Source organism: Pristis pectinata, chromosome 4 (genome assembly GCF_009764475.1).
Source record: "Pristis pectinata isolate sPriPec2 chromosome 4, sPriPec2.1.pri, whole genome shotgun sequence".
NCBI lineage: Eukaryota > Metazoa > Chordata > Chondrichthyes > Rhinopristiformes > Pristidae > Pristis > Pristis pectinata.
The window spans coordinates 75,454,288-75,480,212 of NC_067408.1; the positions used below are offsets into that span (position 1 = coordinate 75,454,288).

Here is a 25,925-nt window from a genome sequence, read left to right on the forward strand (position 1 = left end):
CTCCTGCAAACTTTTTTTTCCCAATTTGAAATTTTGTTTCAATTTTTGAGTTGCTGACCCTACTGATGGGTGAGAAAATTGAATTTTCTCCCATACAAACTACAGAGGAAACTGAAAGTACAGTGGCATGCAAAAGTTTGGGCACCCCTGGTCAAAATTTCTGTTACTGTGAATAGTTAAGTGAGTCGAAGATGAACTGATCTCCAAAAGTCAAAGTTAAAGATGAAACATTCTTTTCAACATTTTAAGCAAGATTAGTGTATTATTTTTGTTTTGTACAATTTTAGAGTGAAAAAAGGAAAGGAGCACCTTGCAAAAGTTTGGGCACCCCAAGAGATTTGAGCTCTCATAACTTTTACCAAGGTCTCAGACCTTCATTAGCTTGTTAGGGCTACGGCTTGTTCACGGTCATCGTTAGGAAAGGCCAGGTGATGCAAATTTCAAAGCTTTATAAATACCCTGACTCCTCAAACTTTGTCCCAACAATCAGCAGCCATGAGCTCCTCTAAGCAGCTGCCTAGCGCTCTGAAAATTAAAATAAATGATGCCCACAAAGCAGGAGAAGGCTATAAGAAGATAGCAAAGTGTTTTCAGGTAGCCATTTCCTCAGTTCGTAATGTAATTAAGAAATGGCAATTAACAGGAATGGTGGAGGTCAAGTTGAGGTCTGGAAGACCAAGAAAACTTTCTGAGAGATCTGCCCGTAGGATTGCTAAAAAGGCAAATCAAAACCCCCATTTGACTGCAAAAGACCTTCAGGAAGATTTAGCAGACTCTGGAGTGGTGGTGCACTGTTCTACTGACTACTGTGCAGTAACACCTGCACAAATATGACCTTCATGGAAGAGTCATCAGAAGGAAACCTTTCCTGTGTCCTCACCACAAAATCCAGCATCAGAAGTTTGCAAAGAAACATCTAAACAAGCCTGATGCATTTTGGAAACAAGTCCTGTGGACTGATGAAGTTAAAATAGAACTTTTTGGCCACAATGAGCAAAGGTATGTTTGCAGAAAAAAGGGTGCAGAATTTCATGAAAAGAACACCTCTCCAACTGTTAAGCACGGGGGTGGATCAACCATGCTTTGGGCTTGTGTTGCAGCCAGTAGCACGGGGAACATTTCACTGGTAGAGGGAAGAATGAATTCAATTAAATACCAGCAAATTCTGGAAGTAAACATCACACCGTCTGTGTAAAACAAAAAAAAGCTGAAGGTGAAAAGAGGATGGCTTCTACAACAGGAATACGATCCTAAACACACCTCAAAATCTACAATGGACTACCTCAAGAGGCACAAGTTTTGCCATGGCCCTCACAGTCCACTGACCTAAACATCATCGAAAATCTGTGGATAGACCTCAAAAGAGCAGTGCATGCAAGACGGCCCAAGAATCTCTCAGAACTAGAAGCCTTTTGCAAGGAAGAATGGGCAAAAATCCCTCAAACAAGAATTGAAGGACTCAGCTGGCTACAGAAAGCGTTTACAAGCTGTGATACTTGCCAAAGGGGTGTTACTGAGTACCGACCATGCAGGGTACCTAAACCTTTGCTTCGGGCCCTTTTCCTTTTTGTTATTTTAAAACTGTAAAAGGTGGAAATAAAAAAGTAATTTTGCTTAAAATATTAATGTGTCATCTTTAACTTTATGCATTTTGGAAATCAGGTCATCTTTTACTCACTTAGCTATTCACAGTAACAGAAATTTTGACCAGGGGCGCCCAAACTTCTGCATGCCACTGTATACTGCACATCGCTAAATTTCTAACTAAGCTTTAATGTTGAATTAATATGATTTAAAAACATGTAGTTGAAATTATTAGTGGTGGAATCATCTAATGTATTTATATTTGTTTTTCCAGATATGAGAGACAATGTCGATAAAAGACAAGAGCGACACTTTGGTTTATTCCTATGAGTCCTCTGTACACAGTACCAATGTACTACTGAGCCTCAATGATCAAAGGAAACAAGACCTCTTCTGTGACGTGACTGTGATAGTAGAAAACAAGTCCTTTCGTGCTCATCGTTCTGTGCTTGCTGCCTGCAGTGATTATTTTCTGTCAACTGTGGTATGGAAGAAAGAGCTTGACATGATTGTTACACTCCCTGAGGAGGTAAAGTGTGAATGGGACTTGCGTAATGCTGTTCCGATAATTTATCATGTTTTCTTGGTCTCTGCCTCAACAAGTAAACAATCTTCGACCTGGGGGTGGGGGAAGAAATCACTAGCTTGTGTTCCTTCTGCATGACTTGGGGATTCCTGTGTCTGGTAAGTGCAAGGAAAATAGGGCCTGCACCTTTTGCCACTGTAGGCCTATGCTGTTGAGGTGGACTCCTCCCTTCTCAATGCTGGTTTCCCAAGGAAAAGTTGATAGTATGCTTGATACTAAACTCCTGATGATTGATTATAGGGGAAGTTACTTCCACCAAGGAACTTTTCATTTAAATCTTTGGCCCAGCTACCAATCTCCACTAGTAGCCAGAAGGACCTAATTTCAGAAGTCTGCAGCTGCTCCTCATTTTTCTGCTGCTACCACCGGTACTAGCCTTGCCAATGTTGAACTCTGTGAAGGCAATGCTTGACCAAGTGTCTCAGAACAGCAAGATAACGCACAACTTGAATGTGTTGCTTTGGCTTAATACCTGTATATGGCAAACTTTGTAAAGAAGCCTTTGTTGTTTTAACAGACAATACTACATTGCTCAAAGAATTGTAAAATTATGTATACTTTTTACTATGTTAAGAACCAAGGGGCAAAGAATGAAATGGTTGACAAAAGAACTGTAAGTAACTTTTTATTTATATACAGCAAGTCATGAGGATCTAGAAAATGCACCGCAGCCAGAAAGGTATAGGTAGTAGTGGAGCAGATTCAATAGTTATGTTCAAAAGGGACGTGTAATGGTATCTGAAAAGAGAGAATTTCCAGTGCCAAGAGTAGAGGATTGGAGAGTAGGATTATCCGCATTGCTGTTGCACAGAGCAAGTACAGACTTGATGAGCAGAATGGCCACCCCCCCCAAATTTCAGTGCTTTAGAGATGCTGTCAAATCAATTTTTGGAATAGAGTTGCCTGTGCCTTGTCCTTTCAGTTTGATTTAACCAGATTTTTAATCAGCCAAATTGGGGTGGGACTTGATTTACTTCTTGGTTTCCTTCTTGGGAAATTAATAAAAAGACGGTCTTGTTCAGTAGTAAAATAATGGCAACTGTCTTTATACAGATAGAACATAGAACAGCATAGCACTGGACAGGCCATTTGGCCCATGATGTTGTGCTGATCTTAGAACATAGAAAACCTACAGCACAATTCAGGCCTTTTGGCCCACAAAGCTGTGCCAAACATGTCCCTACCTTAGAAATTACTAAGCTTACCCATAGACCTCTATTTTTCTCAGCTCCATGCACCTATCCAAAAGTCTCTTAAAAGACCCTATTGTATCCGCCTCCACCACCGTTGCCGGTAGCCCATTCCACGCACTCACCACTCTGAGTAAAAAAAAAACTTACCCCTGACATCTCCTCTGTACCTACTCCCCAGCACCTTAAACCCATGTCCTCTTGTGGCAACCATTTCAGCCTTGGGAAAAAGCCTCTGACTACCTACCCGATCAATGCCTCTCATCATCTTATATACATCTATCAGGTACCCCCTCATCCTCCATTGCTCCAGGGAGAAAAGGCCGAGTTCCCACAACCTGCTTTCATGAGGCATACTCTGCGATCCAGGCAGCATCCTTGTAAATCTCCCCTGCACCCTCTCTATGGCTTCCACATCCTTCCTGTAGTGAGGTGACCAGAACAGCACAGTATTCCAAGTGGGGTCTGACCAGGGTCCTACATAGCTGCAGCATTACCTCTCGGCTCCTAAATTCAATTCCACGATTGATGAAGGACAATATACCGTATTGGCTTCTTAACCACAGAGTCAACCTCTACAGCTGCTTTGAGCATCCTTTGGACTCGGATCCCAAGATCCCTCCGATCCTCCATACTGCCAAGAGTCCTACCATTAATACTATACTCTGCCATCATATTTGATCTACCAAAATGAACCACTTCACACTTATCTGGGTTGAACTGTATCTGCCACTTCTCAGCCCAGCCTTGCATCCTATCTATGTCCCGCTGTAACCTCTGACAGCCTTCCATACTATCCACAACAGCTCCAACCTTTGTATCATCTGCAAACTTACTAACCCATCCCTCCACTTCCTCATCCAGGTCGTTTATAAAAATCACAGAGTAAGGGTCCCAGAACAGATCCCTGAGGTACACCACTGGTCACCAACCTCCATGCAGAATATGACCCTTTAACAACCACTCTTTGCCTTCTGTGGGCCAGCCAGTTCTGGATCCACATTGCAATGTCCCCTTAGATCCCATGCCTCCTTACTTTCTCAATAAGCCTTTCATGGGGTACCTTATCAAATGCCTTGCTCAAATCCATATACACTACATCTACTGCTCTCCCTTCATCGATGTGTTTAGTCACATCCTCAAAAAATTCAATCAGGTGCGTAAGGCAGGACCTGCCCTTGACAAAGCCATGCTGACTATTCCTAATCATATTATACCTCTCCAAATGTTCATAAATCCTGCCTCTCAGGATCTTCTCCATCAGCTTACCAACCACTGAAGTAAGACTTGCTGGTCTATAATTTCCTGGGCTATCTCTACTCCCTTTCCTGAACAAGGGAACAACATCTGCAACCCTCCAATCCTCTGGAACCTCTCCTGTCTCCATTGATGATGCAAAGATCATCATCAGAGGCTCCGCAATCTCCTCCCTTGCCTCCCACAGCAGCCTGGGGTACATCCCATCTGGTCTGGGCGACTTATCCAGCTTGATGCTGCTCTCCAAAAGTTCCAGCACCACCTCTTTCCTAATATCTACATGCTCAAGCTTTTCAGCCTGCTGCAAGTCCTCACCACAATCCCCCAGATCTTTTTCCATAGTGAATACTGATGTAAAGTATTTATTAAGTACCTCTGCTATTTCTTCCGGATCCATACACACTTTCCCACTGTTGCACTTGATAGGTCCCTATTCTTTCGCATCTTATCCTCTTGCTCTTCACATACTTGTAGAACACCTTGGGGTTTTCCTTAATCCTGCCCACCAAGGCCTTCTCATGTCCCCTTCTGGCTCTCCTAATTTCCTTCTTACGCTCCTTCCTGTTAGCCTTGTACTCTTTCAGATCTCTAACATTACCTAGCTCTCTGAACCTTTTGTAAGTTTTTCTTTTGCTTTTGACTAGATTTATTATAGCCTTTGTACACTATGGTTCCTGTATCCTATCATAACTTCCCTGTCTCATTGAAACATGCCTATGCAGAACTCCACACAAATATCCCCTGAATATTTGCCACATTTTTTCCGTACTTTTCCCTGAGAACATTTGTTCCCAATTTAAGCTTCCAATTTCCTGCCTGAGATCCTCATAATTCCCCTTACTCCAAGTAAACACCTTTCTAGTCTGTCTGTTCCTATCTCTCTCCAATGCTATTGTAAAGGAAATAGTGACCGTAATTCTATCGCCAAAATGCTCTCCCACTGAGAGATCTGACACCTGACCAGGTTCATTTCCCAATACCAATCAAGCACAGCCCCTCCTCTTGTAGGCTTACCTACATATTGTGTCAAGAACCCTTCCTGAACACACCTAACAAACTCCACCCCATCTAAACCCCTCACTGTATGGAGATGACAATCGATATTTGGGAAATTAAAATCTCCCATCACAGCAACTCTGTTATCACACCTGTCTAGGATCTTCTTCCCTATCTGCTCCTCGATACCCCTGTTACTATTGGGTGGCCTATACGAAAAAAAACACCCAGTAAAGTTATTGACCCCTTCCTGTTCCTAACCTGCACCCACAGAGACTCTGTAGACAGTCCCTCCATGACATCCACCTTTTCTGCAGCTGCGACACTATCTCTGATCAACAGTGCCACTCCCCCACCACTTTTGCCTCCCTCCCTGTCCTTTCTGAAACATCTAAAACCCGGCACTTGAAGTAACCATTCCTGTCCCTGAGCCATCCAAGTCTCTGTAATGGCCACCACATCGTAGCTCCAAGTTTTTATCCAAGCTCTAAGCTCATCCGCCTTGTTCACAGTGCTCCTTGTGTTAAAATAGACGCATGTCAAACCGTCTGTCTGAGCTTGTCCTTCTCTCACCTGCCTATCCTCCCTCTCGTACCGACTACAAGCTTTCTCTAATTGAGAGCCAATCACCTCTTCCCCAGTCTCCAATAATTCTAGTTTAAAGTCTCCCCAGTAGAGTCCCCGCCAGGATATCGGTCCCCCCGGGATTGAAGTGCAACCAGTCCTTTTTGTACAGGTCATACCTGCCCCAAAAGAGGCCCAAATGATCCAGAAATCTGAATTCCTGCCCCTCACTCCAATCCCTCAGCCACGCATTTAACCTCCACCTCATTCTATTTCTATACTCACTGTCGTGTGGCACAGGCAGTAATCCTGAAATTACTACCTTTTGAGGTCCTGCTTTTCAACTTCCTTCCTAACTCCCTATAGTCTTTTTTTCAGAACCTCATCCCTTTTCCTACCCATGTCGTTGGTACCAATATGTACCACGACCTCTGGCTGTTCTCCCTCCCTCTGCAGGATATCTTGGATGCGATCTGAAACATCCCAGACCCTGGCACCTGGGAGGCAAACTACCATCCGAGTTTCCTTCCTGCGTCCACAGAATCGTCTGTCTGACCTCCTAACTATAGAGTCCCTTATCACTATTGCCCTGTTCTCTCCTTCCTTACCCTTCTGAGTCACAGGGCCGGACTCTGTGCCAGAGGCACTGCCACTGTTGCTTCCCCCAGGTAGGCTGTCTCCCCCAACAGTACTCAAGCAGGAGTACTTATTATCAAGGGGTACAGCCACAGGGGTACTCTCTAGTACCTGACTATTCCCCTTCCCCCTCCTGACTGTGATCCACTTGCCTGACTCCCATGGCCCCGGTGTGACCACCTGCCTGTAACTCCTTTCTATCACTTCCTCATTCCCTCTGACCATACGAAGGTCATTGTGCTGCATCTCCAGTTCCCTAACACAGTCCCTAAGGAGCTGAAGCTCAACACACCAGGTGCAGATGTGGCCATCCTGGAGGCTAGGAGACTCCAGGACCTCCCACAACCGCACTCGTTCTACTTCCTTTCCTCAAATCACCTACTTCACCTCATCCTGTTACCACCTAAGCACGTTGAGCCAAAGCCCAATCATTCTGCTCCCTCTCACTCTGCTGTCTGCTGGATATGGCGGTTTTCTTTTTTAAACAGTTCACGTGCTACCTGCTTGCGTCACGCGCCTGCGCGGTCTTGCCCCACTATTCCTGATTAGAGAAGAAGAGAAAAACACTTAGCTGCTCCATAGTCCGAAGTTCACCGAAACGACCCGAAATGAAACTTGATGCCAATTTGTACTAAATGTCCTCTTCCTGTGTGTTATCCATATCCCTCTGTTCCCTTCATATTCACGTGTCGATCTAAAAGCCTCTTAAACTCCACCAAACTGCCTACTTGCACTACTACCCCTGGTAACCCATTCCAGGCACCTACCTCCTTTTTTCTTTCATAAAAAAAAATTGCTGTTCACCTTGCTTTTAAAATTCCCCCCCACCCCCCCTAACTTTAAAAGCATGTCCTCTGATGTTTGACATTTCTACCCTAAGGAAAAGGTGGATGCCATATGCTTTCTTTACCACTTTATCCACTTGCATAGTCACTTTGTCAACTATGGACTTGGACCCCAACATCCCTCTGTACCTTAATGCTATCAAGGGGCCTACCATTTACTGCATACTTTCTCCTTTCATTTGACCTCCCAAAGTGCAGTACCTCATACTTGCCCAGATTAAACTGTATCTGCCACTTCTCTGCCCATATTTGTGACTGATCTATATCCTGCTGTATTCTTTGATTGTCCTTCACGCTATCTACAATTCCACCAATCTTGGTGTCATCAGCAAACTTGTTAATCCACCATTCTACATTTTCATCCATATCATTGATATATATTACAAACAAGAGGTCCCAGCACCAATCCTTGTAGAACACCACTGGTCACAGCCCTCCAGCCTCAATAACAGCCTTCCACACCTACTCTCTGACTTCTATAGGCAAGCCAGTTACAAATCCAAATTTACAATTTGCCCTGTATCCCATGCATCTTTCCCTTCTGAATCAACCAACTGGCACCTTACCAAATGCTTTAAAGTCCGTGTGGATATCGTCTACTGCCTTACCCTCATCAAACACCTTTGTCACCTCCTCAAAGAACTGAATCAAGTTTGTAAGGCATGACCTGCCCTGCACAAAGCTATGCTGACTGCTCCAAGCAGGCTATGCCTTTCCAAATGTGTATTAATCCTATCCCTCAGTATTCCTATCCAGTAGCTTCCCAACCACTGACAAGAGGCTCATTGGTTTATAATTACCTGGATTATCCCTATTCCTTTTCTTGAACAAGGCACAGCATTTACTACTCTCCAGTCCTCTGGGACCTCGTCTATTGCTAGTGACAACACAAAGATCTTTGTCAAAACCCCAGCCATCTCCTCACTTGCTGCTTTCAGTATTTGAGGAGATATGCCATCAGGCCCTGGGGACTTAGCCACCTTAATGATTTTTCAGAAGACCCAGCCATATCTTCCCCCTTAATCTCAAAATGTCCCAGCACATTAGCATGCCCCACACTTCTTTCACTATCCTCCAAATCCTTCTCAGTAAATACTGACACAGTACTCATTTAGCACCTCGGCCACTTGCTCTGACACCAAGCACAAATTCCCTCCTTTATCCTTGGGTGACCTACCCTCTACTTAATTGTCCTCTTTTAATGTAAGTATAAAATGTCTTGGGATTCTCCTTGATCCTGCTTGCCAAGGACATTTCATGGCCCCTTTTGGCCTTCCTAATTGCCTGCTTGAGCACTTCCCTGATATTTTCATATTCCACAAGGGCCCAGTCTGATTTTTAGCTTCCTAAACCTTACATACATTTCCTGTTTCTTCCTAACTAAATTTAGGACCTCAAGGTTCCTCGTCCGTGCTCCCTACCAGGACTTGCCAATCCTGAACTCTGATCAGCTGGTCTTTAAACAACTCCCAAATGCCAGACGTGGACTTATCTGCCAGCAGCTGCTCCCAATCAACACTCCTTAGCTCCTGTCTTATCCTGTCGTAATTTGCCCTCCCCCAATTTAGTACCTTCCTGCAAGATTCAATTTTATCCTAGTCATAACTATCTTAAAACATAATGAGTTGTGGTCTCTATTCCCAAAATGTTCATCCACTATCAGGTCTGTCAACTGGCCTGGCTCATTTCCCCAAAACTAGATCCAGTATGTTCTCTCCTCTAGTTGGACTCTCCACATACTGTTTCAAGAACCCCTCTTGAATCATCTCTTTATTCCCGATTCTTAAACTATCATAGTGAAATTTGAATTCTTGATTCCTGTATTACTAGTTCAATTATCTTGATTACATATTAACTGTAATATTATATCATGTTGACTTTGAAAGTCCAGTGGGAAATGATTTTATGTGCCCCCATCAAGTTCCATGGCTCACAACACAAAATGTTATGAACAAGTAGCAAGCTCTGATGGTTTAAGTGTATTCTGATTGTTTTTTTTTAAAAAAAGTCTAATTAACTTGTTTGTAATTTGTTCTGCAGTAATGAAGTCTGTTTAATTGGAGATTATTTGCATGGTTCTGAATGAAAAATGTATGCTGATAATATGTCTATATTAATTATAACATCTGCATTTTGCAGTTAGTATTGAACAAACAGCAATCATTGTTCATTTCATTAAAAGCTATCCATAGATTTTTGATAGGCTTTTACCTGGCAACTTTAAGTAATTACATTACCACTTTAACTTGTTATCTGGCAGAGGGGATATGATATCTCTGAACAGGAGAAGCAGTAAGAAGTCTTGAAGAGCAAGTAGAATCATAGGTTCAAGGTGTTTGAGGATGAGACATAGCTAAGTTGCTAAACTCGCAATCACAGGTCTAGACTGTTGATTGAGAGACATTGAGTTGCACAATTATAGATGGGGAATTTAAATTCAGTATTAAACACATTGAAACTACTGCATTGTCAAAACCCATCTGGTTGACTAATGTCCTTCAAGAATTTAATTTGTTATTCTTGCCTGTCTGGTCTATGTGTGATTCTAGATTAGGTCTCCACAGTCATTATTGTACTGGATTGCTTGTATTTAAAAGGAAGATTGGTTATCCAGTATGTTAATTGATACAGAGTGCCAATTTTTCCATCAAGTTAGCAGAGGACCAAGTCATCATTCAATTTACCCTGAATTACACATGGTCACCGAAATTGCTGTGGAGCCTGTGGATATAGATCAGAAATAAGAGTACGTTTTCTGTTGTCATCCTGATCTGTCGGGACCCACTTGATGTCGGCCCCAGTGAGAGATCCAGAAACCCAGTGCCCTATCTGATCTTGTTTTTCTTCTGTTCTCGTCCAGATCTGGGTCCATGTTCAATTCTAGGCACAGGTCTATAAGAACACTGGGTACAATACTACTCAATGAAGGTCTATCATTATGACACTAGGGTATAGTACTGACTGGCACAGGTGTCTCACTGGCAAAACTATAATTTCAAAGAACTTTTTATTGAGATAGAGGCACATTGGGCAGTAAGGTTTTTTGAATCATTGTTCCTGCCCCAGCCCCTCTCCCAGATTTTACTCTTATTAGAGACTGACGCAAATTTGTGAAATTGAGCAGTTGCTAGATTAAGCTGATGCTGCAAAGTACAATGGGAATCAGCAGTGGACAGGAAGAAAAATAGTATTTGGCAATCCTACTTCAGACCTGCTAATGTGATTTGATTCCTTAAAATAACCTTTTAAGACACTCCATTCATGGGGCAATTAGGAAATGCTACAGTTGCCACTTCTGATAAGCAGAATAAAATGCATGACAGGATATCAACTTAAGCATTTCTTAAAATATGTCATAGTAATGGCTACAAAATTATACGTGACTTCAGATTACTATCAAAACCCAGTTTTCTTTAAGTTTGTAATAAGAAAAATACGAATGTCGAAAATGTTCAGTTGTTTACAGTATAAAGTTCCTTTGAAAAGGTATGCCTGGAGATTATTGTTGGAATAGATAATTATGAGAAGGTCCAAGAAGGAAAACAAATGGAGAAGTTTTAATTGTCTTCTATGTTCTCTAGGGTTCCCAATGTATAGAACCAAGGACAAGGATGTGGGCAACCAGAGTTCATTTGGGATAGAATATGGACACTGGAATTCTCAATGAGCTTAAATAAAAGATGGATAATGCAGCAATAGCTAAGAACTATTGGAACAGTGGAATCTGGTGGAAAGAGGCAATGGTTTCAATAGCCAGATGGCCTGAAGTAGAGAGGTGGGAAACATGACGTGGATGTCATTAGCCTTTGTGGATGGAAGGGTAGTGGGCTTGGGTAATGTAGCAGTTGAATCACAAGTTTGCTAACAATCTGGTTCAATCTGCAATGGTGGCAGGAGTGAGTAATGGTGTTGGAGAGAATCTGGCTTTTAGTGGTGGCTGTAAGACGTATAGTGCTTTCTCATGATGCAGCAGTTGTAACCAAGCACTTCCATTGCAGGAGGGTGTTGCCAAGATAGAGATCAACAACAATTCAGGCTTTTGAGTTGTACAAATGATCTTGTGACTTGCCACAAACCCTCAATGTGATAAGGGTTGCATTTTCAAAAATGATAGGGTATCTATAGGAGACAGCATGATGCCATGTGGTCAGAAAGCATTTGAGCATATCAACTTTAGTTTTTGCATGGCATGCTCATGTACTGTTCACAAGCACTTTTTGATTGGTGTAGAAGAAAGGGTTTAAGCTGAGGCATGACAGATGCTAGGATTCATGTCTTCATGTTAGGGTTCATCCAAGGAGAAAACAAAAATACAGATGGGTTCTGTCTGGTTGGTCAGAGGCAGAGCTCTACCAAGCAGAGGGCTCAGGTCCACCAGTGAAGCATGGAAGAGGTTCTAAAAACATTGTGTACAGGGTTGCAATAATTGCCCAATGAGATGGTGGAGTGGTTCAAGTTTTTCAAGAAACATCAGGTGATTAAGGAGACTGGAAAATTACTTGGGTCTCAGTCTTGCATATGGTAAGTTGTTCTTAAGCAACATAAAACACTGGAGGAACTCAGCAGGTCAGGCAGCTCCTATGGAGGGAAATGGACAGTCGACGTTTCGGGTCGAGACCCTTCATCAGGACCCAATCTGAAACGTTGACTGTCCATTTCCCCATGTAGATGTTGCCTGACCCGCTGAGTTCCTCCAGCATTTTGTGTATTGCTCCAGATTTCCAGCATCTGCAGTCTCTCTTGTGTCTCGAAGTTCTTGATTTTTTTTTACACACACAATCATTTTCCTTGCTTTTCCTTTCTGTAACTCTGTCTCCTCTCAAACCTGTATTTTCTAATGCTCATTTTTGTTTCTTGGCTTATTGTGCCTTAAGTCACCTCAGAACGTGTTAAAACATATTTGAAAACAACAAAATACTTTTGCAGTATACTGGTAGGACTATAGGGCATACAACAGTCAAACAGCAACAACCTGGATGACCAAATCATTTGTGTGTTGTTTGAGATGGATCACAAGGTGAACCGCTCTGTTTGCATAATGTTATGGGAGATTTTGGGTCCAGCTGAACAGATAGCGGCCAGTTTATTGTTCAGTTTGAGGATAAGCTAATTGTTAGTCTGTCTCTGCATTATAAAAACAGCTTGTATTTATTGGGTTGGAAAGTCCCTCATCCCTTCTGGCTGTGAACAGAGGAAGATGAAAAAGAGACAAAAGGTTTTCTTAAATCAAGGATTTTGAAGAGGCTTTTATGGAATGTGCTTGGCAATTACTTTAACTGATTGGGGAGTAATAGATTTATGCCCAGTGACCGTTTGGAGAATCCTAGTTCATTCATAAATTTGTATTAAGCAGAGACAGATTGCACTAAATGTTATTTTGAAACTGTTGTCATTACGTGAATAGCCAAACAGTTTGGCCTTGCCGTGAGAGGTTCTGTCTGGGTTATAACATCATAGTATAATATTGGACAGTAATTCTCGTATTTCCTTGCAACATAGCAGAGACTATTAGACCCATTGAGTAACTGCCATCTCTCAGAGCAACCTTATCAATGCCACTTCCCCATTCATTTCCCTCCAACTTATTCTCTCACTATTAGCCCATGAGCACCCCTCTGATTTTCCCACCACCCACCTACATTAGATGCAAATTACAGTAGCCTATCAACTTAACCAGCATGTCTTTGAGACGTTGAGGGAAATCTGAACACCTGATGGAAACAACGCATGATCAAACTGAGAATTTGCAAACTCCTCACTGTGGTACCAGAGATCAGAATTCAATCTGGATCACCACAGTGTTATCGTGGAGCCTGTGCTGGGGCACTCCATACTTTGAAGAGAAGTGAGCTGTACTCCGTGTAATTGGCAAGGGGTGGCCTGTTTTTCTTGTTTTTGTTACTGTATTTCCTACTAAGTTTGAGTTCTAATTCAGAACTAACAAAGGGTGACACAGCTAGCAGAGCTGCTATTTCACAGATTCAGTCCTGACCTCTGCTGTCTCTGTGGAGTTTGCACATTCTTCCTATGACTAGGTTTCCTCCAGCCACTTCCGTTTCCTCCTATATCCCAAAAATGTGTAGGTTGGTAGGTTAATTGGCCATTGTAAATTGCCCCAAAGATGATAGTAAAATATGGGGAAGAATAAAATGGGATTAGGGTAGGATTCATGTAAATGGATGCTTAATGGTTTGTGTAGCTTGGTGGGCAGAAGGATTTGATTGTGCATTATATCTCTGACTGACAATGGACAGGGTTTTGCAGTCATTAGAGAGAAAAGACCACTGCTGACTCCCAACTTTCAGCAAAATGAACATATCACATTTCTCCCTCTGGGAACCTGGTAGCACCTCTGGTTTCCAGTTGTAGCCACACAGACTACAACAACCCCTGACCACAATATTGTTGCAATAGCCATCCCTGTCTGAGATACTTGGATTATTCCTTGTTTCATTTATACCTAGGGTCCATCCTCCTAATTTCCAGTAAATTGACTCCAATATTGCCATTTCCTGCTTTCATCCTGACCAGAATGTTTGCTGCCAGTTTCTATCCTACTTTCACTTCACTGGCCGATTTCTGCCTCCTGCCTTGACAATAGCACCTTCCACTTCAGGGTTTCAGATATATTTCTTGCCTTAAGCGTGGGTTCCCCTTCATAATAGCTAACAGAACCCTCAACTATGTCTGTTCTATTTCCTGCATTTCTGCTCTCACCTCCAAGGAAGAGGTCAGGGTTTCCTTGCTCTTATCTTCCACCCCTTCAGTTTCCATTTTCAGCAGATTATCTATAATTTTTTGATTATTCTACCAACATGGTGCCACTGTCTCCCGCCCGTTCAATTTCAGCATTCCAAAGGGACTGTTCTCTTCAGGATGCATTGGTGTACTCTTCTTTCTCTACTAATACTCAATCCTTTTCCCATGTCACCCTCCCATGTGGCTGTAGAGATGTCACAAGTCTTTATCTTCTCCCTTCCCACCATCCAGGCACCCAAACCCATTTTCAAGATAAAGCAGTGATTCACTGCATTTGCTGTTCTTGGTGTGGTCTCTTCTATATTTAGGAAACCAAATGGAAATTGAATTATCATTTTGCAGAATACTTTCATTCAGTCTAGTTTTGATCCTAGGTGCCCAGTTGACTGTCACTTTCGTTCTCTGATTCCAGCACCCCACCCCACCCCACCCCAACTCTGACCTTTGATTTCAGTCTCCTGCATTGTTCAAGTGAAGCCCAATACAAACTCGAGGAACAATACCTCATCTTCTGATTAGGTGTATTGTAGCATCCTGAAGTTAGCATTAAATTCAACAAAATTAGATAGCAGTTCCAGTCTTTTGCATCTTACCTTTCCAGCTTTTATACTTTTCCTCTCTCTGTTTCTGCTGGCGATTGTATATTTCTCATCTATTTCACCTCCCTGCTGCTCATTGTTCATGAAGTGTCTTTGCCGCCGCCTTACACTTGGTTCCACCATCTATTTTTCATTTATTTGCTCCCATCTCCACCCTATCTCACACCTTCCCTTTTATTCTCTTATCCTCACCACTTTTTGTATCTTAAATCATGTTTTATCCCTAACTTTTCCCACTAATGCAAGATTATCAACCTGAAACGTTCACCCTGTTTTTCTTAGCTCGATGTGCTGAGTTTTTTTCCACATTTTCTGTTTTTATTAGTGAAAGTCAAATATCCATTTGTAACAGCTGACAAGAATATGGGCACAACCAAGTTAACTGTTATTTAACAGTTGGAGGATGTTGCTGCAGAATTATTCGGTGGGGGGGGAGGGGGTTGAAGCAGAGATCAAGTTGGGAAGAGGGGACAAGTAAACTGGTCAATTAGTTTTATTATTGTCACGTACCAAGGTACAGTGAAAAACTTAGTTTTGCATACCATCCAACAGATCATTTCATCACATCGGTGTATTAAGGTGGTACATGGGAAAACAATAACAATGCAGAATGAAGTGTTACAGAGAAAGAACATTATTAGTAATTCTTAAAGTCATAGAATTTAGATTTAAAAGAATAGAACAATTATAATAGAAGTAATAAATTGCTCTGCAGAGAGCAGCTTGCAGTGAGTCACCACGATCCGGTGCCACCTTGCATATATGTAAGAAGAGTTGTTTAAAAATCCCATAATGGACACTGCTAACACTAATTCTTCAAATTTATGATTGTTTAGTTCAGAAATTTTTGCTCTAACACTATAGACTCTTTGTTTTGCATTTGCTATAACAAATTGCACCATGCATAAGGAACTCACTATACCAAATATGCTTGTGCATTTTTCTAGTTATGAAATTTCACTCGATGAAATATTTTCCAGGAATGTATAGAGGCTGTAATTGGAAGATCAGCTGCGCCCACACTCTGTGTAATCAGTGCCCAATTTCCTTTATAATTGTCCTGTTCCTGCCTATTCCCACTTTGAATTGACCCTATGATTATTTGTTCTGGATGTCCCCTGCAGATACAAGGGCCCAGAATTTTGAAGTTACAAATGAACATTGTCAGCTTGTCACTGACCTCTAAGTTAATTGGGGTGAGAAGGTCCAAGAACTGCCAGAATCCATCCTAATGATGCATGACAAAGCTTGCCCACAACTGCCCTCATGCATGTCACTTTGTCCTACTCACAGTAGGCTCTGCTCACAACCTATCCCTAACGTTTGAATAGCAATATTGGTACCCTGCATTTGAGTTGTTGATGGAATTTCTTGTAACCTTGCTTCCACAGACCATTGAGATTAGATCAAAAGAAAATATTTGGCTGGAAGTTTCCAGCAAACTCAAACACAAGTGTGCCATATGCATTAATACACACTACACCAAATTTGCTCCCTATTTACTGTCAATTTATTAGTCTTCGTGTTTGAACTTTTCTCTTGATTCTGCCTCTAGATGTGAGAGCTGCTTATGTGATGATCCTGCAAATACATTAGTTGAAGCTTAGTGTAAAGTAAAGCTAGAATTCTGGGCAGAGCAAGAAACATTATTCTAGTATTATATTGGATTTTTAAAGTTTTTTTTAACTCTTCTCTCAGACTTCAATTGCATTTTCTTAATCTTTTACATGCATTATCATGGCAAAAGTATGAGTCACAATTAAAATTCCTGTTTGTATGTTCTTAATTATACTGTGTCTGATATAATGATTTAATTTTCATGTTTAAAGGAGGAAAATGTAGTGTTTTCCACATTTTCCTTGGGGCCTGATCACATGCTTGATTCTGTTTTCTTTTGCATATTGTATATGTGAACCAAATTGGCAGGAAATATCATTATAAATTGATATTGTCAAAATAGACATAATAGGATATTGGTTGCAACTTCCTCATTGTTTTGAAATTTTTAACTGAGATGTCACATCAATTATAGAAGTGTAGGATATATAGCATTGCTTAACCTGAGCAAGTGTTTGAAAATGCTAGGTTGACCTGTTGAGTATTCATTAAAAGAAAACTACAGCGATGTTAAAGCAAAATCTGGGGTACTAATACTTGTTTTCTTTGAGGGCTTAGGAATAGAAAATAATTGTTTTGTACTCCATAATTGTCATTTACATTTTTTTGTGAAATAAGACTGCAGTTTTCTTTCGAGAAGAATTTTACAACCAGAAGGCTTTAAAGGAGAAACCAGTCAGATGTTATATGAGAACAGATTCCAATTTGTTCTGTTCAGACAGATGTCAAAAACCCTTTACTTCCATCTGCATTAAAGAATTTTATTGGTCAAGAAAGCTGAGGAAGATGCACTTGTAAAAAGCACATTGTTTATGCTGGTGTACAGTCACATGTTAACTTTGCATGTACTCTTTCAGGTTATGGACGAGAAGTCTTGTTATTTTTGAATATGAGGAAAAACTACCTGGGCTACACCTAGGTTATAACTTGATTTGCTTTACCAGTAGGAAAATTCTGTTTTGTTTTTTGTTTGAAACCAAAAGGGGAAAGATGAGCCATTTTGTTTTAGCACACTTGAAGATTTCCGAATTCCTCTTGTGACATTTAAGTATCTTGACAGCCTCGGCTGTTATGAAGTGATTCAGGGTAGTCTAGTGGTTAGCGTTATGGTATTACGGCGCCAGCGACTTTGGTTCAATTCCCGGCTCTGTCTGTAAGGAGTTTGTACGTTCTCCCCGTGTCTACATGGGTTTCCTCCCACATTCCAAAGACGTACGAGTTAGGAAGTTGTGGGCATGCTATGTTGGCGCTGGAAGCGTGGCTACACTTGCAGGCTGTCCCCAGAACACTACGCAAAAGATGCATTTTACTGTGTTTTGATGTACATGTGATTAATAAAGATATCTTGTATCTTATTTTTTCATTGATGTTGTTACTTTTACCTTTTCAATTATTTTTGTCTTGTATATATTCAAATTTAGTTACAATTACACATGGCTATGGCCAACATGTAATAAAGAATTATTGAAGAGGTATGGTATATCTTATGCAATTTATGCCAATAGAAATGTAAATCACTAATGAGCTAATTTTGTCTTCTGCTTCATCTTAAAATGAGTTTTGTGCAATTTTGTCAAAATATAATTGCCTGACCTTTTTTTGTTTTATCAGGTTACAGTAAAAGGTTTTGCACCGCTTCTTCAGTTTGCATACACTTCCAAACTTCTTTTGAATAAAAGTAATGTGTTGGATGTATGTAGAAGTGTAGAATTTCTTGGAATCCATAACATAGAGAAAACATGCTTTAGTTTTCTTCAAGCGAAGCTCTTTGGAAAGAATAAAGATTTTACGGAATTTTCAAGAAGTGCATGTTGTATGTCCACATGTCTGAAAACAAATCTAAAAATTCCTGTTGGTGACAATGAAAATTCAGAGGTTGATGATGATGTGGAAGAATTTCTTGAATTTGAAAATCTCAAGAGCCCCTGTCCAAAGCTCCGTAAATGCATTGAAGTTGGGAAAATTAGTCCAGATGTTCAAAATGAGGCAACCAATTCCAAGTATACCTGTTTAAAACAGAGTGAATGGGCCAGTTCATCATCTCTTTGTCCTAAGTACCGAAAATTTCAGTTGGCCTGTGGGAAGGAGCGAATGACATCATGGAGTAATAATTTGTCATTACCAAATTCTTCATTAGAGCAAATAATTTCAAAACAGCAAATTGGCCCTTGTCAAAACCTAACATTCACGGTTGAGTCTGGGGATGCACCTATGAGGCAGACTGAAAAGGATCAAGGTGGCATATCTATGGTAGGTGAGAATGGAATCTATAATGATGAAAATATTGAAGTGAAGAAGTCAATGGATGTAAGTTGCTCTGTAGCGCAAAACTTTTTAGTTGAAGAATCAAATGGGCTAGCACAAAATATCTCAGGTATTCACCCAACCTTTACTGAAGAGCATTACAACTTGCCTTGCTCCCAGGCAGAACTATTTGTTCCCATGATGTTGCAGTATGACAAGTTGCAAAAGACTAATGCTGCTGTTGCAGATATTGAAGGAACAAAAATTGAAATTGGTCAAGGATGTGATCATCCAAGTGCTTCAGAAAAAGGAGGGGGAGACTCTGAGAGAAAATCAGTTATTTTTAGCTCGAGTTGTTCTAAAAAACAAAGTATTAATCCAGTCTCCAGTGGTCAAAGCATTGTGGAAAGAGAAGTGGCAGAACATTTAGCAAAAGGATTCTGGAGCGAACCCAACGGATCAAGGTCTGGTTGTAAGGCTGAATCTTTTATTGAAGAGAATAATTGTCCAAGACAACTCAATATAGAGAGAATTTCTCAATGCCCACAGTTTTCCATAGATTCTTGCCAAACCCTTGAAGAAAATTCTCAGAGTACTTTACTACTGCACTATACTTCTTCAGCATCACACCTGTCTGGTTCTACAAACAGCTCTTCAAAGTGCCCATTTAAATATAGCACTGGAAATTCAGTGTGTTCCAGCAGCTCAGGTTTAGAGGAGCTTGAAAATGACCAAGGACAGCAGCAAGGCAAATATGATGATGCCTGTACTACTAACTCAGGAGATGATTTTGGCTCAGAATCGGAGGATGACAGTGAGTCGTGCTCTGCCAGAGAACAAGAATGTGAGGTAAGAAAACTGATGTAGTTTTACATACTTTAAAATAAACCTAGGATGATGGTTCACCAGAAAAATAACAGGAAAAGATATTAATTTGGTGTTGTCACAGTGTAACAATAAGAAAAAAAATAGGAACCATGCTAAAGAATCTAAAATTTAGTGCAATATCTTTGTATCTCTGAAACTTTGGGTAACACTTAGCCCAGGTCATTTGAAAGTGCCCCCCCCACCCCAAATTGTAAGAATGTATGATGGCAAACAAAGTGCAATTAAGTAAACAGAAAATTTCTGGACTTCACTGTTCATTTCTAATTGACTTCCATAGAAACTTTTTGTCTTGGTTTTATAAGAGTTCTTTTGGTTAAATAACCTGCAACCTTGTTAAATGTCCAATGATTTCATTGTCCTTTACCACTTATCTATTTTCTCTAACCTTCATCTTGATTCTCTCTTTTTTTTTAAATTCTGTTTTCTGTGCTCGTTCCCATAGCAGGAATATTGTGGTCAGTACCAGGTACTCCACATTTGGAATGATGTTAAACCCTTGAAGGTTGAGTAGAGTATTAACAGGGGTACAGAACTTCAGTGACAGGGAAAGACTAGGTAAACTTTCTTTTCCCCAGGAGGCAGAGAAGGTGATGAGAAAATTTGTTAAGAGTTGTTCAAAACTGTAGAGGGGTTTGATGGTGTAAAGAAGGAAAAACTGTTTAGAGTGGCTGAAGAGTTGGCAACCAGTAGTAGTTTAGAAAGAATACTCAAGTTATCATTTGGAATGTACTGCATCGAAAAGATGGTGAAAGTAGATTTGGTTCTGATTTTCAAAAGGGAATTGGGCAAATAATTAGCCTTGCAAATTATTGCTCATTACAAGGAAGGATGACGTTGCTGGGATTAAATGGCTAGTTCTCCCTAAGGGTGAGTGCAAGCATAATGGGTTTAAAGGGCTGCCCTGCACTATATCATTCCAGGATTCTACAAGAGGCGGTGAAACTTAATATCATTCAAGCCATTGTGACCTGTGATTGTTAAGAATGCTGAAGAAAGAGGCAGTAATGTTGGACAGTTAATAGTATTGATATGCACAGGAAGACTATTACTGTTGTTTAATCTGATGCTGTCTAATCAAGGAAAATAGGATCAAGATTAGTATGAAGAAAATGTGTACAAAAGAAATGAAGCACAGGTTGTGGGGTGAAAAAGTTTGGTTGGCAATGGATTTAATAGTGTAGTAAATAATTTCTTGAGGGAAGGGTAAGAGGGCTAAATTACTTTTGGGGCGAAGGTTAGCACAGATAAATACTGTGAGGAATGGGAAGTAAACTTGTGAAAGTAAGAGCTAATCACATGAGTTTCTCAACTGAAACTTGGAAGGAACTGAGTAACTGGCAGTGCAGTGCACATTGGAAGGCTCTGTTTAAGGGTGACGATTAGAAACCATTGTGGATGAAAAAATATAGAAGTATTAATGAGGAAAAAATTAATAGGTATTTAGAGAAATTTCATTTCATAATGGAGCCAGGATGGATTTGCGAATGGCAAAAGATGAGGTGAATGGCTGCAATGATTTTGTGCCTGTTATGTGAATAAACAAATGTGCTCCAAGAACATCAGAATCAGATTTCTTATCACTGATTTGTATGTCATGAAATTTGTTGCTTTGTGGCAGCAGTACAGTGCAAAGATATAAAATTACTATAAATTACAAAATAAGTAGTGCAAAGAAGGAATAATGAAGTAGTGTTCATGGGCTGTTCAGAAATCTGATGGCGGGGGGAAGAAACTGTTCCTAAATCATTGAGGCTCCTGTACCTCCTCCCCAATGCTAGTAACAAGAAGAGGGCATGCCGGATGGTGAGGGTCCTTAGTGATGGATGCCACCGCCTTGAAGCATCACTTCTTGAAGATGTCCTCGATGGGGAGAGTTGTGCCCCTGATGGAGCTGGCTGGGTCTACAACCCTCTGCAGCCTCTCGCAATCCTGTGCATTGGAGCCTCCATACCAGGCTGTGATGCGACCAGTCAGAATGTTCTCCACCGTACATCTGTAGAAATTTGTAAGAGTCTTTGGTGACATACCAAATCTTCTCAAAGTCCTAATGAAGTAGAGCCACTGGCGTGCCTTCTTCGTGATTAATCATTGTGTTGGGCCCAGGATGGATCTCTGAAATATTGATGCCCAGGAACTTGAAGCTGCTCAATCTTTACCCTACTGACCCCTCAATGAGGACTGGTGTCTGTTCTCCCAACTTCCCCTTCCTGAAGTCCACAATCAATTCCTTGGTCTTGCTGACATTGAGTGCAAGGTTGTTACTGTGACACCACTTGACCAGCCAATCTATCTCACTCCTGTACACTTCATTGCCATCTGAGATTCTGCCACCAACAGTAGTGTCATCGGTGAATTTATAGATGGTGTTTGAGCTGTGCTTAGCCGCACAATCATGAGTGTAAAGAGAGTAGAGCAATGGACTAAGCACGCATCCTTGAAGTGGGCCTGTGTTGATTGTCATTGAGGAGGAGATATTGTTACTGATCCACACTGACTATGGAAGTCAAGGATTCAGCTGTAGAGGGAGGTCCAGAGGTCCAGGTTTTGAAGCTTGTTGATTAATACTGAGGGAATGATGGTGTTGAACGCCAAGCTGTATTCGATAAACAGCAGCCTGATGTATATTTTGCTGTTGTCCAGGTGCTGGGCTTCACATTGATAACACAATAGCAGATATGTGGGCTATCAATTTAGAAAATGTTTCATTGTTCAATGCTAGAACATGTGAAAGAAGTAACAAAATGATGGTGAATTACATGTAAATTTTGCCAGTGAGAAAGGCTCAGAATTTCATATATTAACACTGGTTTTACACTGTTTCCCCCAGATTTCCATATTTCCTTGTGAAGATGGAGGCCATGTTGACCCATCGAGTCTATGCTGACTCTCAGAGAAATCTTATTCCTTACTAACTTTCCCTGTAATCTATTCTCCCTGTATGCTCATTAACTCTCTCTTGTACCTACTCACTAGGACCAGTTTAGGGTTGCCATAAAATCTACTGTCCTGATATGGAAGGAAACCAGAGTAGCCAGAGTAAACCCACATGGTCACGGGGAGAATTTGCAAACTCCACACAAAAATTACTGGAGGTCAGGATTGAACATGTTTTATTGGAGCTGTGAAGCAGCAGCTCTTCTCTATAAGTAGTTGCACATCTTTGATGGTACGAGACTAGAGATGCTAGAATCCTTTATGACTTTAGTATTTCCAGACTCTGATATTCTTTTACCTAAAGCTAAAAATCAACACAGCATGGGTCAGAATGGTAAGATTCCCATGATTGTATCAGTTTGGGAATATTCATTTCATGCCCAGTAAATTGGGCACAAAAGCACAGACTCCCATGTTAATCTCTTCCTGACCTGCAAAGATCAGTAGTCAATTAAGGTTGCTCACTCAAGTCTGTTTATCCTGTTGCTGCTGCAGTTACTTGATTCAAATTTGATTTAATTTAGTTTGTCAGTTAGTTGATCCACCCTTGAAACACTAGGTCTGTGACCAGCTATCAACTAAAGCCAGAGGTCTGCATTGCTGCAATTACTTTATTGAAGATAACAGTCAAATAAAGCAAAAGACCAAAAGCACTAAATCAATCCGTAAAAGAATGCTCATTTCCCAGCAGTTCCATTCCACTTTGTGATGATGGATCAGCCATGATCTTATTGAATAGCTGAGCAGGCACAAGGGGTCATAGACCTCCTCCTGCTGTTTTTTTTGCGGAGATTGACTGGTTCCACTTACAAATTGCTTATGCAGATAAGTGAGAGATTTTATATTTGGGTTTCTGCCAATGAATTTGCACAGCTACTTCATCTCAGCAAATCCAACACAAAATGTTTCATATTGAGAGCAATTTGCTAATTAAAACTTTATTTTTTAAGGTGGTGGACAGTTAAAAGTTATACAGCAAGCAAAACCCTACAGCCATAACTTCTTTCTCCCTTATCTCAGGTTCTATACATAAAGCCTGGTCCATACATATGGTTTTGCAGTTCTGATGATTGAACTGGTATGTTAACTGTCTTTCTCCACAGATGACTATTTGTGCATTTCCAGTATAGTTTGTTTTGGCTTTAAAATATTTGCAATACTTTGTCTTTTTATTTGAAAGTAGTTTGTACTAAATTGAATATTTTTGCAACTTGGGGTTCTTAAATTTCAGAATATCATTAATGAATACAATTTATTTTCAGAGGTACCTACACCGAAGGCTAGATCAGTTATAAATTCTAGATGGGGATTTTAGTTAGATAGTTTAAATTGATTTGTAGTATAATTTAAAAGTCAGTATTGCAATCAAGCAACAACCTAGGCACAGTTGTACTCACAATCATAATTCCAGCAATGTGCCAGGCCCCTGTTCCAGCAGAGTATGCAGGTGGGTCAGCCTGAGTTTCCACAACATTGACAAGTCCCCATGAACTCTTATGGCATTAGATCAAACATGAACAAGGAAACTTGCTCCAGATTATCATTTATCATTCTCCTTCAGCTGTTGAATCAGTGCTCCTCCATATTAAACATTTGAAAGAAGCAGCAAGGCCACAGAATGTTCTAAGTGTGAGATTTGAATTTTCATTACCAAGGGTAGCTTGATAGAACCAGCCCTAGCTGAGTCCTTAAAGACAGAGGATGCCTTATTTGCTCTGAAGCAGACTTTGAGTGAACCAACATGAGGGTTGAACCTTGACCTCATCCTCGCCAACCTACCTGTTGCAGATGCATCTCACCATGACATCATCATCAGTAGAAATGACACAGAACAGTTCTTTGTAGGTAAAGTTTCATCTTCTGAGGAATCATTCATTGTGTTTTTCAACACCACAATCATGCTAAAATGGGATGGACTTGAAATGGATCTGGCAGCTCAAACTGGCCTTCCATAATCTGATGAGGTCCAGCAGCACCACCAGAATATGTAACTTCATGCACAACGTCTCTCACTATCATGATTATCAAGTCAGAGGCTCAACCCTGGTCAAATGAGTGCAGGAACGCATGCTGGGAGCAGCACCATGCATGCCTCAAAAAAAAAACTGAGCTGCTAACCTGCTTCATCTCAGGAATATGTATTTACAAATTGGCAAAAAAACAGTTTGCAATAGATTGACTGTGGGATTACACAATTCTATGGATCAGATCAAAACTCTGCAGTCTGATCACATCTAGTTGTGAATGGTGGTGGACAGTTAAGTGACTAATGTGCAGGGGAGGCTCCAAGAACGTAAGCAACTTTTGACGGAGGGGCCCCAATATGAGAGTGCCAAAGATGAAGCTGAAGCATTTGCAACCATGTTCAGCCAGAAATGCTGTGTGGATGGTCCATCTTGATTTACCTTGGAGGTCCCCAGAATCAAAGGGGTATGGAAGAACATGCTGGGAGCAGCACTAGCCATTCTTGAAAGTGATCAGATACCACCCAGTGAACTCCAACACAGGGTTTCTTAAGTGACAAAGATGCGATTGCATAACCGATGGATGAGATCAAAGCTCAATCCCACCACTTGAATAGTGGTGGGCTCTTGAACACTTAATATATGTAGGGGTTCCAACTGCATCCTATTCTCAACTATTTTGGGGCCCAACATGCAAGAAACCTGTCTTCACCCAGTTTGATTGTTCACTTGATATCAAGAAACAGGTGTGAATATTAGATACAAGAAGAGCTGTAGGACCAGACAACATCCAGTTGTTTAACAGAAAACCTGCAGTCCAGAAGTAGTTATGCCTCAAGCCAAGCTGTTTTGGAAATTTGACCAGGTGTGTCTTATTGACAAAGAGCAATTCAATTCCAATCAGGCTAATTACCACCCAATCATTCCTATAATCTGGTCTGAGATTTGCCAGGACCACTAGGTTCCAAACTTCATCATAGGCTTGGTCCAAATATGGGTCAAAGAATTGAATTAGAGTTGAGAGGAATGTGACTTTTCTTTACATCAAGGTAGCATTTGATTGAGTGTGCCATCAGGGAGCCTTGGTGAAACTGAAGTCAGTGGGTATCAAGGGAAAATACTCCAGTGTTTAGATTCATACATTACACAAAGGGGGATGGTTGTAGTTGTTGGAGGTGAATCATCTCAGCCAGAGGACAGTACTGCAGGAGTTTCTGAGGGCAACAGTTCCTAGGCTCAACCATCTTCAGCTGATTTATTAA

At 40.9% G+C, this 25,925-nt stretch overlaps 1 protein-coding gene across 3 annotated transcripts in view; it reads left to right on the top strand.

Moving 5' to 3' along the window:
* LOC127569414 (transcription regulator protein BACH1-like) overlaps positions 1–25,925 on the top strand; it is a 69,166-nt gene that overhangs the window by 36,051 nt on the left and 7,190 nt on the right. For all 3 annotated transcript variants that reach the window (XM_052014029.1, XM_052014031.1, XM_052014030.1), the window contains 2 exons: positions 1,859–2,113; positions 18,245–19,726. In XM_052014029.1, the coding sequence (XP_051869989.1) occupies positions 1,871–2,113; positions 18,245–19,726 (1,725 nt within the window). In that variant the 5' untranslated portion in view covers positions 1,859–1,870. The remainder of the gene's footprint in view (positions 1–1,858; positions 2,114–18,244; positions 19,727–25,925) is intronic.